Source organism: Alligator sinensis, unplaced genomic scaffold, assembly GCF_000455745.1.
Source record: "Alligator sinensis unplaced genomic scaffold, ASM45574v1 scaffold1588_1, whole genome shotgun sequence".
Classification (NCBI taxonomy): Eukaryota; Metazoa; Chordata; order Crocodylia; family Alligatoridae; genus Alligator; species Alligator sinensis.
Window position 1 is genome coordinate 370,162 of NW_005843091.1, and position 15,267 is coordinate 385,428.

General features: G+C 42.3%; 1 protein-coding gene across 1 annotated transcript in view; it reads left to right on the forward strand.

Annotated features, from left to right (window-relative positions):
- Nucleotides 1-4,920, forward strand: part of ABCB1 (ATP binding cassette subfamily B member 1) — a 69,541-nt gene extending 64,621 nt beyond the window's left edge. Inside the window, 3 exon segments of the mRNA XM_025193704.1 lie at nt 833-1,039; nt 1,528-1,674; nt 4,648-4,920. Of these exon segments, the coding sequence (XP_025049489.1) occupies nt 833-1,039; nt 1,528-1,674; nt 4,648-4,854 (561 nt within the window). The 3' untranslated portion in view covers nt 4,855-4,920.
- The last annotated feature ends 10,347 nt before the right edge of the window (nt 4,921-15,267 follow it).

Below are 15,267 nucleotides of genomic sequence, written 5' to 3' on the forward strand. Positions count from 1 at the left end.
AGCCCACATTTTATCCTGTCAGCATATTCCTTTGTTTAACAGACACATCGCATGCACACATCCTAATTTTGTCTGTTACCGGTGTCTTAATCTGGGCATTGTCCATTGGTTTCCTCATCACCTTTCGTTAATATATTCAATCATTTCATCCATCTGATTCAGCTAATTAGTGCCAAATTCAGTTAATTTGAGCTGGTAACAAGGCTATTACTGTTATGTTTAGAAAAATTTCTCAGACCTTTCCTTTAAAAAAAACAAAACAAAAAAACCACAACATACGAGCAGGTTGAAGGCTATGAGCTGCGAGAACAGCTCGAAGCCAGCTGATAGAAACAGGTTGAAATAATAATCAGGCTGTACAAAAATGTAAGCAGTGGTTAAATAAGGCTAAATATTAAAAAAAAAAAATCTAGTAATGCTGTAATTCACCACTCAAGCAGGTACAATTAAATGTGAGAAGCTACCCTAAACATGAAGGTTGGCTTCATATGGAGCAAGATGGGCTCTGGATATCCACACTCCTTGCGCCCCTACCCTGCTTTATCAGAGTCCTAATGAAACCTTGACTTTCAGGAAGCACCTGGAGGTTTGATGGAATCAAAGGGCATCGCCCTGTATTTAGCACCTGAATGATCTGAGAACTGGGCTACAATTGGGAGGAGTGACAGGGATACATGAGCACTAAAATCAGAACTGCTATAAGGTTTAACTGTCCCAGTTGTAAGGCTTGACATGTCCATGAAAATGAATATGCAGAATCAATTTCAAAACTGCAACATTACCTTAATTTCTATGCCTCTGAAATGCATGACTTCTTGCTTTTTTTTTTAAGCTGCTAGATGACCAAAATACAAAGGCTTTAAATATTCAGTGGCTTAGAGCTCAGATTGGTATTGTCTCGCAAGAACCAATTCTGTTCGACTGCACTATTGCTGAGAATATTGCATATGGAGATAACAGCAGAGAGGTGTCACATGAAGAGATTGTCAGTGCGTCAAAAGCAGCCAACATCCATTCCTTCATTGATTCTCTACCAAATGTAAGTTAAGCCTTTTGTTTCCTACTCAGAATTGAAGGTGACCTATGAAAATCGTTCATTTTCATACTTCTCTAAAATACAAAAAGATCTTAAAGTGTTCATTTCCTCATCCTTATTTACTGTGAATTAGTCGTGAAGTTTAATCTGTCCTACTTCTTTCCCTGGAAGTCTTCATGGGCATGTAGAAAATGAGATTTAGGACATCAAAATAAGTAAGCAAATGAAACCTAATCTGTTGAGAGAGGAAAGTGATTTTAATCAAGATGGTTAAAATGTCTTAAATTTGGGTTTTTATTACTCCCTACTTATCAAACACTTGGGAGAAAAAAGATCTTTAATAAAGATGCAGTCAATCTGTGAACGTCTAATCTAAATTAAACTCATTTTAGGGATCTCTCAGATAAACCTGGCGAGGCAATACAACTTGATAGTTCAGTATGCTTAAGTTGGCTCCATCTTTATTTGAATCTTTTATTTATTGTATTTAGAAATATAATACCCGTGTAGGAGACAAAGGAACTCAGCTCTCTGGTGGTCAGAAACAGAGGATAGCTATTGCTCGAGCTCTTATACGTCGTCCTCAAGTTCTACTGCTGGATGAAGCTACATCTGCACTTGATACAGAAAGTGAAAAGGTATTCGTTCGGGTGCCTGCTACAAAGAGGAATCTTTAAATTGTGACAGTTGAAATAACTATTATGAGTTACTTGCCTTTTAGATCAAAAGCCTGAATTTAGAAGATTTTAGGTGAATATGCATAGCCTATCCACATCTGTAAACAAGTTCCTTATTTGACTAAATGACAGCAGCTGTCTAGAACAGGGTTGGCAACACATGGCCTGCAGGATGCTTGGGGACTTCCACAGCATTGTGGTAGTGTGGCTTTTGCCTGTGCCACAACCAGAGAGAAGCTGTGTGACAGCTGAGTTGAAGTGCTGGCCTACCTCCAACCTGAGCTGGGTTGTTCTGGCCTGCTGCTTTAAAAAAGTTGCCAACCACTGGCCTAGAATATCGAGATCATTATCACCCTTTGAGACCATCTTAAATTCATTTTCTATTGCACATGTGGTATCAGAAGAACTAAAGTACAAGTCCATTTCCATTCTTCCTCTCTCCACAATAGCCTCCCTTTGCTCAATTTCCCTCTCCTTGGGGGTTGCTACATGTCTAGCTCCTCGCACTCATCCAAAGTAGGCTTTCTGAAATGTGAGCAACTCAACCTGGTGCAACACGTAACTCTCCTTCATGCAGTGTTGGGCATTTATTCCCAACCTGTCATCTCCCCTCCACAGGGGAACAGCCATAGTGCCACAGTAGATGGTGATGTTCTCTACATAGAGGTTAGCAGGCAGCTTGGGGGTAGTACTGCAGTATATGTTGGGCTGGTATCCTCCAAGAGTCTACTGGAGAGCAGCTGCTGTTAAGGGTCTATAACAACTGCTTTCAAACTTGATGGAGAGGGTCAGAAATTGGGAATCCCCTGTGTAACCTGAGAGATTTGGGAAGTCTCCCAAGTTTTTTTCTAGAAAACATTTTCTCCAACTCAAAGTATTGATTTTGAGAATGTTACCTGTACCCTGCTCTTTGCTGCCTTGTCCCCCTCCCATTCAAGCCTCCAAAAAATAAAAGCTGCTTGGATGGATTTCTTGCCATATTTAAATACACTGTGTACCAAAAATTGGATAATTACCTATATTGCAACCCTACTGTTCATAAAATTGAGTCAGATGTCTTCTAAAACATTGAGTAGCCTGAAACTCCATGAGATTTCAGGATTGTTTTAATTGCTGTGTTGGTTTTGTCCCCATATGTTGCCCTGGGGTCATAATTCCAAGATTTTTCTCTGCAATAACAAACTAGAAACTTTTTTTTAAATGAATGCTTTGAATCATTTTGCCCTGGATGCAGCTGAACTTTAAGGAAGCTACTTGCCCCAAGACTTGTGAGGAAATCACAGTGCTGATTATTCATTTAAAACATCTGAAAATGTATTTGGAAAGTAAGGGACTAAAATCTCTTCGGCTACAGTGAGCATAAGCACATGGAAACTTTTCCACTCTGTGTGTAGAATAAACACAACTCTAGAGTTTTAACTAGAGAAGGATTTTGTCTTAAACTCTTTCCTTAAAAACTAAAATTGTCTAAGGTAGAATTAGCTGTGTTGTATTGGGACCTAAATCAGAATAAGGATATCTACAGTATGGCTGTTTATACCACTCTGATTATTCTGTCAATATTCCCATGTAGGCAGGTCCTGTTTCACCTTGATCTCTAATTTTTGTTTTAGCCAACTTTAGGCACCCCCCCATGTGTTAGATACACCACTGGGCACAACTCATTCTAGGAGAGGTTTGGAATTAAAACAGAACAGGGTTTGCAGGTCAATGGCAGAGACATGGACATTTGCACCATTGTTGTCTACTAAAATAATGCACATAATGCTAAAAATACTTTCTCATATTTTTTTGTCAGAATAGACTCAGGGTTGCTGACTGACTTCATTGTAAATCTTCCACTACTTGATCTTGTCCTTGAAGCCCCATTTTCTGAAATCATGCAATTATATGTGAACTCAGCTTTTATTAAAAATAATAATAAAAAGGATCTACCTTCATAGTCACAGACAAATACTTTTAAACATGTCAAAGTTGAATTAGGAGTGCTCAGAAATCAAAATCTAGGTAAGTGTGACTGCCAGTATTGATTACGTTAGATAGGCCATATTTTATTATACTCTGTAGCCTCATTTATGATTTATGAATGCTTGGGACTGGAGGTACTAAAACATTGTCCACACTGAAGGCAGGTTTCCATGTTTTAAAGCGAGTATGGTGCGCATAAGATATCAGATTGACCTTTTTGAAGATTAGCCTGACAACTGGCCTGGAAGCAACCTTGCATAGGAATGAGGGGAGGGTAGTCTGATTCTACAACATTGTGATGATATATTTGGCAGCATGAATGCTTTTCCATTAACAAGTTGCTTGAAATTACCAACTGAAAACAAGCAAAGCGGTCATCAATATTGGTAGCTATCACTCCACTGTCAACTTGGGCTAAACTTAGAGGCGGGCTAGCAATTCATCCCACTACTAATCACTTGAGCCATCCAACCCCCATCTTTCTAATTGCTGTTTTGCAACTTAGAGCAGGAGTGCTCACCCCCTGACCCATAAATCCAGCCCCCCAGTACTGTTATCTGACCTGTGTGGCTCCCCATGGGTCTAAAACTGGCAGCTGGGGAGCAGTGGCACCTTGCCCCTGCTGTCAAATTTTCAGATTTGTGGGGAGCTCCACAGGCTGGAGAGCATGGCACTGCATGTGGAGCAGCATGGGGCCCCAAGGCCTGATTCCAGTTCGTGGGGGTGAGCAATCCCTGATCCTGGTTTGCAGAGGCAGAATGGGGCTCAACCCTGGCATGCATGGCTTAATCTGACCTGTAGATTGCTCCTGCATTACTCTGGAACCACAGGGAAAGAAAAGGTGGTGTACCACTGAATTACAGGATACCAAATGTTAAATACCTATCACTGACTGCTGGTAAAACTGTAATTCAGAGAAATACTTAACTTACTGAACAAGTAACTTTTACTTTGGTAATCGAACAGGTTGTCCAAGAAGCATTGGATAAAGCCAGACAAGGTCGCACCTGCATTGTAATAGCTCACCGCCTGTCCACCATCCAGAATGCTGACAAGATAGCAGTGCTCCAGAATGGAAGAATTGTAGAACAAGGAACTCATCAGCAACTCTTGGTTGAAAAAGGCCTCTATTATTCACTTGTCAGTTTTCAAGCTGGGGCATGTAATCTTTGAATTAAAAACAGTTCCGTATTTCTGATGTGGAACTGTGCATCTATTTCAGTATTTTGCAAATTGTAGTATTATTGAACTATTTCAGTCTGCATGTTCTCAGAAATAATCTGTAAATAGAGAAGTCCATGTAAGGAAGAAACTGTCAATCAAACACATCAATATCATTATTATTATTATTTGATTTCCTGGCTTAAAATAGTCAGTGTTAGTATGTTAATACTACTCTCTCTCAATAGAAGTCTATATCTGGAAAACTACTAGAAGATATCTACATGAAAACTGCATCATTTTCCTACTTTGCTAAAACAAGTTAGGACATCATTCAAAAAGCTTTGTTTTTTTTTAAGGTGAAAATGCTAAGGATCTTATTGAATCTATGCCTGGCATCTTATAAAGGAGTCAGCAGTGCAATTTCATTTTTAGCATTTGAAAAACATTATGGGTAAGAGAACAATATGGTTAATGTAGGAGTCTGAAATGACCTTCCATAGAAGGCCACTTCCATAAAAGTATGGAAAAAAACAAACATGAGGCCAAGTATTCAAGTAGAGAATGTATTAAAATGGTGGTTCTGACATTGGTGGGAAGACTCAGAAGTCCATTTAGAAATGGTCTGGATATAAAAAATGTTGCCTTTTTTATCTATTAGTATTACCCAAAGTCTTAAATGATAAAGTACAGTCCAGTATGTCTAGCAGTTGTGCTTCAAATGCTGCTGTTTATAATACTTTCAAGCTTCTCTATTCTGCCATGAAGTTCTTGTAGTTTTTTTCTGCCCTTAAGTACACTTGATTAAATTTTTACTGAATTTTTTCTGTATCAGACATCCATCAAGCACAGGGGGAAAAGGTTGAAGTAGCCTAAATTAAGTATTCTCTTCATCCTAAATAAAATGTCCAATTCTGGTCACCTGTGATCTAGAAAGATGAATTTTAATTGAGAAAGATAGAAGTCCACCAAGTTGATCAAGAGCATAGACATGATTTTCCTAAATGAAGCAAACAAACAAACAAACAAAAACCCAAACAAACAAGAGCATGACTGCTTTAGCCTTACACCTGCCCTTCTGCCTACAAAAACAAAACAAACAAAGACTGAGAAGGGTCTGAAGGACTGTTTTCTAGAAGTACATTGTGGTAAACACCAGGGAGGAAAAGAGCTATTTGTGTGCATAAACTGGTTGTGAATATGTTTATAGTGGAAATTTCTATCAAAGTTCTAACCTTCTGGTTCTGGAACAGCCTCCTAGTAAGTAGCGGAGGCAGAAACCTTAACTGGCATTAAGATGACACTTAAAAGAGATTCAGTCCTGGATTTTCTTGTAGCAGACTGGAATTGATGACACAGGAAGTACCTCCAAGTCCTGTTTTCCTAGAGTTATTGCCACTTTATCCTGTTAGCTTTTTCTTAGCATTATTGATGATAACAGTCAAAGAGAATTGTCTATATTGATTAACTTGTTCCAGTACCTCCTAGGGAGTGATTCTGACTGTCCCTAGAGCAAAGCAATTTCTTAACCAATTACCGTAGTCCTAAAAACATCCTTAAGAAATGAGTTTCATGTCTACAGAAAACAAGCAAAGTCTTGAACACAATTCCTTGGGTCTGATTTCACCCTGCAGCGTACTCATTCTGGGCTGCTGTTGTGACAAATTAATTAGCTAATATAGCAGAAAGGGCTGGGGTAGATCAATTGAAAGATTAGTGAAGCTATTTGATCTGGCTTCAAAACTAGATTAATTAAAGGAGGCACTACTTCATTGTCAGGGCAGCTAGGTGGTGCTCACCCCTACCCTGAGGGTCTTCAAAAGGAGGCTAGACCACCACTGAGCTGGGGTCATTTGACCCCAGCATTCTTTCCTGCCCATGGCAGGGGGTCAGACTAGATGATCTGCTTAGGTCCCTTCCAACCCTACCAACTATGAAACTATAAAGAGTTAGGAGCATGAACACAACTAGAACAGAGGAAGGTTTATTTACAGAGCCACATCAAACAAGAACAGAACAGTGTGCATGGATACACTTTAAATTCAAAATCTGAGGTGTCTCTGGTGCCTGGTACTTCATTCTGCTGGGGGTTACAAAAGCTGGTCTGTTCCTGGAGTGATCTAGCCACTCGCATAGAAACTAGGCAATTGACACACAGCAAGTCTAGTTTTCATGTGTGGAAGTCATATACACAGGAACCAAACAAATCTGTGGATGTGCTGCACAGACCTGGAATTATTTCCTTGGACATGCACACATGCATGCTCAGGCATGTGCAGAGACACTTCTGTGGTGAACTTTCATAACAATGGTGCCTGGCAACTCACTGCCTCCTCATTAGCCACTCACACATCCACAATACCTGCCAGTCATTCAACTTTCAGCAACCTTTAATTTTTCAGCTCACTTTACCTCGGGCATGTCACTGCATTCATTTGTCAGTCACTCAGGCTTTTCCTGCCACAACTCAAGTACCAAATAAGCATGCTCTCTAAAGGCATGAGATCCAAAGTTGGCTCTTTCCAGGCGTTTCCAATCTTGTCTCAATTATGCATGCTCAACAGAGCATTTAAACCGAACAAATGGACCCTGGGGTCTACACTCTATACTTCAGACAAGAAAGAGGCTTCCCTGCCTTTCTCTTCGCAACTTTTGCATACAGGTTGTAAGGGAATGGCTCTTTGCCTAGAAAAATTGGCATCTTTGGCTATCTTTCACAGTTCTGCTCAAGTGCTTTAGCTGGGGGTAGATTAAAGTTTTGATACCAATTGGGTGTCTTAACTTAAAAGGTAGGCTAGAAATGGAACATTGCAGGGCAGTTTATAATTATAAAATCCTAGAGCTGCAGGGTCGGAAGGGTTATCTAGCCCAATCCCTCACAAAGATGGCAAAATTATCTTGAGGAAGGGAGAGGACCTGGGTTCATTTACTTGCCCCTCTTGATCTGTTCTGTTACATGACTTTGGGAAAAGTCACTTTAGCTCTTCCAATGCTAGTCAAATGTTCTGATTGTTTTGAGAATGAGCTTTTCAAATAAGGATGGTTTCCCACTATTTAATAGGTTTTAGTTTATTTAGAAAAAAATGGTTCTAGACTCATCTTGAATTTTCGTGATGTTACTGTCCCAATTTAAATGCATCGAATCAATGGTTTTGAGTAGAGTTGAGAAATCTAGATACTATTTGTATTACAAATTATAATAATCGATGAGTTCCCTCAAAGTTCTGAATCTCAGTTGCACTTGTATGAACTAATGAAATATGTACTTTTAAAACATTTCTCTAACATTTATTATATTCTAACATTTCTTCTATTTGCCTGTGAAGTTAGCTTGATCATCCATAGACATTCCCTTTTAAAAATGTGATTTATAGATCCAATTAGTTCATGGACAGTAACCATTCAACAAGAAATAGGCTTTTGGACTGTTTTATCTCAAAAAGAAGAAATTACCAAGTTGGTCAAAAATAAAAGGTAAAATTTAAAGAAATGTTAAAATCCAGAGAACCTTAGATTATACTCTCACTGCACAATCTAAACATGTAGTTTTTTCAGTGGAGCATCAGTACTATTATAATTAGTTCATCACAAGTATGCTATCTCTTTAAAACTTGCAAAAAGCTTCCTATTTCTAATCATAGAAATCATAGAAATTAAGGGCTGGAAGGGACTTTGAAAGATCATCAAGTCCAACCCCTCTGCTCTGGGCAGCAATACTGCTGAGATCAAATGATCCCAGCAAGGTGTCTGTCCAGTCTCCTCTTGAAGACTTCCAAGGTTGGGGACTGCACCACCACCTTGGAATATCTATTCCAGATTCTGGTCACCCTTACTGTAAAGAAGTTCTTCCTTGCATCCAACCTGAAACCATCCTGAAACATAACAGTTTATGGCCAGTGCTCCTTATCCTCCCCAGGGACACCGTAGTAAACAGTTTTTCTCTCAGTTCCCGATATTTACCCCTAACATATTTATAGATGGTCACCAAGTCCCTCCCCCCCAGTCTTCTCTTCCCCAGGCTGAACAGTACCAGATCCCTTAGTCTTTCCTCATAAGGTTTGTCCTCCAAGCCCTTAATCCTTCTTGTGGTCCTTCTCTGGACCTTTTCAAGATTCTCCACATCTTTTTTGAAGTGTGGTACCCAGAACTGGACACAGTACTCCAGCTGGGGTCCCACTAGTGCTGAGTAGAAAGGAAGTATCACTTTCTTAACTCTGCTGGCAACACATCAGGTAATGCATCCCAGTATGCTATTAGCTCTGTAGACTACAGCATCACACTGGCAGCTCATGTTCATCCTGATCAACCATAACCTCGAGGTGCCTTTCAGCCATTGTGCTGGCCAGGACATCTCCTCCTAACCTATATTCATGTTGCTGGTGACCTCTCCCCAGATGATGCACTCTGCATTTATCCTTATTGAACGGCATCCAGTTCCACTCCACCCACCTTTCCAGCTTGTCCAGGTCCTTGGATCTGCATCTTATCCCCTAGCGTGACCACTTTCCCCCATAACTTAGTATCATCTGCAAACTTGGCCCGTGTGCTTTCCACATCCTCATCTAAATCATTGATAAAGATGTTGAACAGCATGGGGCCAAGAACTGAACCTTGTGGGACACCACTGGCCACCAGCCACCAAGACAATACAGACTAGGCCTGTGTAAATAGAGAACTGTTTGTTTTGGATTCAGCCAATTCAGAGAACAGTAATTCAATTCAGTGATTCAAATCATAGTCCCCATTCAATTTGGCTGAATCAGAATCAGAGATTTGCCGCAGATTCAGAGATTTGGATCGGTCGGGGAGAGGCAGGCACAACCTGGCACCTGCAGGTTCTCCCATGGCTTCAGCTGTGCCTGCCTCCCCCCAGGCAGGGGGAGCCGTGGGAGAAGTACCCATGGCTGCCCTGCCCACGCCCATCCCCTGCCCGGCCCTAGCCTCCAGGCACATAAAAAAAAAAAATCCCCGCAATCAAGGGGGATGCGGATAACCTGGAGAGAGTCCAGAGAAGAGCCACTCGTATGGTTAAGGGCTTGCAGACCAAGCCCTACGAGGAGAGACTAGAGAACCTGGACCTTTTCAGCCTCCGCAACAGAAGGTTGAGAGGCGACCTTGTGGCTGCCTATAAGTTCATCACGGGGGCACAGAAGGGAATTGATGAGGTTTTATTCACCAAGGCGCTCCCGGGGGTTACAAGAAATAATGGCCACAAGCTAGCAGAGAGCAGATTTAGATTGGACATTAGGAAGAACTTCTTCACAGTTAGAGTGGCCAAGGTCTGGAACGGGCTCCCAAGGGAGGTGGTGCTCTCCCCTACCCTGGGGGGTCTTCAAGAGGAGGTTAGGTAGGCATCTAGCTGGGGTCATCTAGACCCAGCACCCTTTCCTGCCTATGCAGGGGGTCGGACTCAATGATCTATTGAGGTCCCTTCCGACCCTAACATCTATGAATCTAAGAGGGAAACGATCGCTGCAGCTGTGGTGATTAGGGCCTCAGAGCTCGCGGCAGAGCCCCCCTGTGCAGTGTAGGGCAGTGGGGCACAGCAGAGATCACCCCCCCCACCTGGCACCCGTGCAGCAGCTGCCCCATGGCACAAGTGCAGCACAGCTCAGCAGGACGCTGCGCTGTGCTGTCTGGGAGCTGGGGGCTCTGGGGCTGAGTGCTGCTGGGCTCTAGCTGACGGCTGGAGCCACCCCAGCTCCCAGACAGCATGCAGCGTCCTGCCAAGCCACACTGCACCCGCACAATGCAACAGCTGCTGGGAAGGTGCCAGGTGGGGGGGGGCAATCCCTGCTGCCCCCCACTCTTCCATACTGCTTGGGGGGGCTCTGCCATGAGCCCTCAGAGGACACAATCCCCTCTGCTGGAGCCAGTGAGTGAGGGCCTTTTTTTTTTTTTTTTTTTTAAAGTGCCCAGATGCTGGGGCCAGACCAGGGGGGAGGAGATTGGGGAGTGGAGGCTGTGCAGGGGGGCTCTGCCATGTAGCCCCAGAGACCCTGATTGCCACTGGCAGAGCTGGTGAGTGCGGGGCTTTTGCTTTGATTTTTTTTTTTCCAAATGCCAGGAGGCTGGGGCCGGGCAGGGCAGCCATGGGGGCTTCTCCTTTGGCTCCTCTGGCTGTGCCTGCCTCTGCGCCCATGGGGGGAGCTATGGGAGAAGCCCCCATGGCTTCCCTGTCCTGCCTCATCCCCCATCCACCCAAGTTGGTTGGGGGGGGTGCAATGCAGGTGCGGCTTGCTCCAGGTGGCAGCAGGGTATAGTCCCTGCTCCCAGCACTGCCGTGCCTGCATCAGCGCTGGGCATGGTGACTCTGCCCTGCCACTGCTTGCCAGCTGGTGCAGGATGTGGGCATGGCAGCACTGGGAGCCGGGGCTCTGCCCTGCTGCCGCTTGCCCTCTTCTGCCTGGAGTGAGCTGCAACAGTATCCCGCGCCCCCGCCCCCACCCTGCCCTGGCTGGGCAAGTGGCAGCAGGGCAAAGCTCCCGCTCCCACCCCTGCCACACCTGCATCCTGCGCCCCCCTGCCTCCCTCCCCAACTAATGTGCCCCTCCCCCCACCTGGCTGGGCAGCTTGTCCCAGTCCTAGCCCCAATCCCTCTCTCCCACATGCCCCTTCCCTTCCCCCTCTCCCAAACCCAAGAGATTTACTAGCTGGAGGCAGCTATGTCAGCTGCCTGTTTAGTCTATGGCCGAACCTCTAAAGTGGCTGAAGAATTTCTAAAATTTTTCCAAATTGATTTGGATGCTTCAAATTGATTTAGAGCTTTTAATTAGTTTCCCAATTAGATTCAGATTCAGAGATTTGGTCCCTGAATTGAGCCAAATCTCCTCCACATTGAATTGGCTACCAAAGCTTTGCATAATCCTAATACAGACCCTTCCACTAACACTTGTTGGGTTTGACCCCTTAGCCATTTCCCAGACTGTGGACTCAACCATAATCCTCCAGGTTCTTCTATAAGAGCATCATGGGAGACCATATTGAAGGCCTTTTTAAAATCCAGCAGGTATCTAAACTCTAAAGTGAAAATGGAAGATAACTATAGATAAAAATTACATATAACTTGAAAGACAGTGCTAACTAACCTAGTACTTATCCTTCTTCCATAAATGAGAATTTAATAGAAATTGTAATCAATTCCCATTTAGAAAACATTATAATCTCCTACCACTGTATTTATTGTTATTTTAAGATTTTGAATAAGTGCTCCACTTAAATAAGCAGACAAGGTTCCTTGGGTGAATTTGATATCTTTTATTAGACCAACCCAAATGGTTGGAGAATAGTTATTAAGCAAGCTTTCGGGTTCAAAAACCCTTCGTCACCAATGAAATAAAGTATCTTCTATAGTTGGGTGATATTTATCAGCTACCACTAGGAAAAATATTTTAAAAAATACATTTTCCATAGACAGGATAAGCGTGATAGATTTACAGTGTTGAAAACAAAGTTCAAAGTTTCACCCCTTCTGAATGGCTCACTAAGATAGCATGATTAAGGAGCATAAGGGCTAGCAATGGGAATGGGTAAACACATTTTAGCTCCTTCAAAAGGGAACTGGACCTGCTGCTTCAGATAGCAATAGCTGTTTCCCTGCACCTGTTACCTGTGCATGATCTTGCATACATACCAGGGCAACAAAACCATTCTGGTTTTAACCCTGCTTTATCCAGGGTCAAAGTTGGTGGAGTTTAGTTCATTTGTACTGCTACAGGCCCATGCAGACCTAAGAGTTACAATGTACCAGCTGCTGAATGCTCCATTGCAGCTGCAGCTCCCTTGTCCTTTTTGAGTCTGCTTCAAACCTATTAGTTCAGGCGGAAGGCAGAATAGATTTGCACAGGGTAGATCCACTGTTTTGAGCACATCCTTTCACAGCATTTGAAGAACAGAGCTCAGACTCACAAAAGCTCATGCTATACATCTCAGTTAGTTAGTCTATACAGTGGAAATCTACTCTACCTTCTACCTCACTTCAGCTAGCTACATCTCTCATTTGTTCATGTCCGTTATGTCCAACCAATGTTGATTCCAATTTTGACTCCCCCACAAATGATCAACTGCCTACTTATGGCTGGGTCCACTAGGAACAGCCTTCAGCATGCATCCAGAGTGAGGCTCAAATTCCTGCTCTCAAGCAACAGACAAATCTTAACTACTCTGCTGCCCAGCTCTTCACCTTGTTAAAGACTAATTTAACATTGCACAGTCCTAAATCAATAAGTTGCAATGATGCATTTTTGTTGCAAGTGGTTATATTACTTCTAAAAGAAACCTTGGTTGATTTCCAGTTAATTCCATGAATACTTAATGTCTATGCTGAGCTACAGTGGGAGTCTTCAAAGGAACTGAATGCTCTATGAAGTGGAGCAATTCATTCAGCAAGTGCCACAAGTAACTCATGACACAAGATGATACAGTTATATATCAACAGAAAAACATTTAAAGCTGGACCATGGCCATCAAGTGAATCATCAACCATATTTCCTCCCTTTTACTTTAAAGTGAGGTAAAAATGGCTTTATTGGAGTCTCAGTAAACACTTTTTACTATATCAGTTTCTCTTTAGTTATGCCAAGTGGTAACATCCTTTTTCTCAAAAATCCCCTTCTAGAACAATCCAACACAGAGAAAGTGGTTTGATATTATATTCTAGCAACATCTGAAATATAAAAGACCTGAACCAGGAAGAATCCATCATTTCATTCTTTAGAATTCTGCAATTGTCTCGCTCAAGCCTCCAATTCTACTTGAAAAATTTAATCTACTACTTAATCTGTTCCCAGGCAGCTTTACTCCCCACTGAGGGTCTGGTCCCAATTCAGAACTACTATTCAGTGTTATCCCAGTGGATCCTGACTGGCATCAAATTAATTCCACTAGTCCTAAATTAGAAACAATGCTGTGATTAATCAAGTCTGTGTCTGATGCCCATGTCTCAATGACAAAAGTTACAGTATTTAGTATTAAGAGTGGAATTTTAAATACAACCTTAGATTGCTTCCTTTCACTTCATCCTGATACTCCCCCAGCTCTTAATATTTTTCTTCTTTTTATGGAAGGTGTAAGATGCATTCTATGTGGAAGATATTTCCTTCTGAGACGTGTTTTTATTTAACCCCAAGCAAGAGTATTTAATTGAATTATCATACCAGATTTAGAGCTCTATACACTGAAAATGACAGTGCATACAGTATAAATTGACAAGATAAAAAGAGGAGAGGGGACAAAATATAGGCTTAAAGAGGTTGGATTATTTGCACTGGGTCACAAACGATGCCAGTAGCAAATCCAGAAACAGTATCCAGGTCTCCAGAAATGACAGAAATTACATAAGAACCAGTATAAGTGATCAGAAACTAGTTCAAGTCTGTAACTCAACAGAAGTTCAGTGCGCATAAACTGCTTTCAAAATGGCTGAAACCAGTTTAAGATAAACCTGGATGGATGACTTAACTGGTCCTCTGGTTAACTGAACCAGGTTAACTGGGTTACTGAACTTCTGTCCCAGATCCCCTCCAGAGTCAAGTTAACTCTCAGTCCCCCAGCATCCAAGGATGCTTTGCATCTCCCACACAAGCCCTGCCTTGCAGGGTGGATAGGCTAGCCTTGGCTCAAGCTGTCTGCTCCAATGGACCAGGGAGGCATGCTCTATTAGCCCCTGGCTTCTGGCCTGGGCCACTGCAGGCAAGTGCCTGCATTTCCAGAATCAAAAGTGAATGTCTCTTTGCTGGCTTATTAATTCAATCTATGCAGCTTAGACTAACCTGCAAATATTGAAATGATTCAGCCTCAGACTTTTTGACTGTCTGTACTTAGCCTTGATGTCCTGCATATCATACTAACTCTTGAAAACTGATGTTTCTTGAGTTACATTCAGACTGACCTAGTGCAAAATATTTCTTTTAGATTTTTTAAATTTTCCTTATACAGACTTTGTCCAATTTGCCTTTTCTGCAAATTTGTATTCTTTTTGTAATGTTTCTGGAAAATGCAAGGTATCATCTGTTACTGCTTAATTCTGGAAAGGGTACACACACCATGTAGTGCATGATCAAGTACTGAATGCCAGATTGTAAACTTTCCATACCCATCTTCTCTGCATGGCCAGCACCATGCTACAATATGAACAGAGAGATGAAGCAGCAGGATAGTGTTCATAGAGCCAGGCTTGCATCCATCTTCATTCATGTACAAACCGAACTATGAATAATGGTATTTATTAATATTACATTAATAGAATCATGGAAAATTAGGGTTGGGAGGAACCTTGGGAGGTCATCTATTCCAACCCCATGCTGAAACCAGGACTATCCCCAACTAGATCATCCCAGCCAAGACTTTGTCTAGCTAGGTCTTATAAACCTCTAAGGATGAAGATTTTACAACCACTCTGGGTAGTCTGTTCCAGTGCTTCACTAC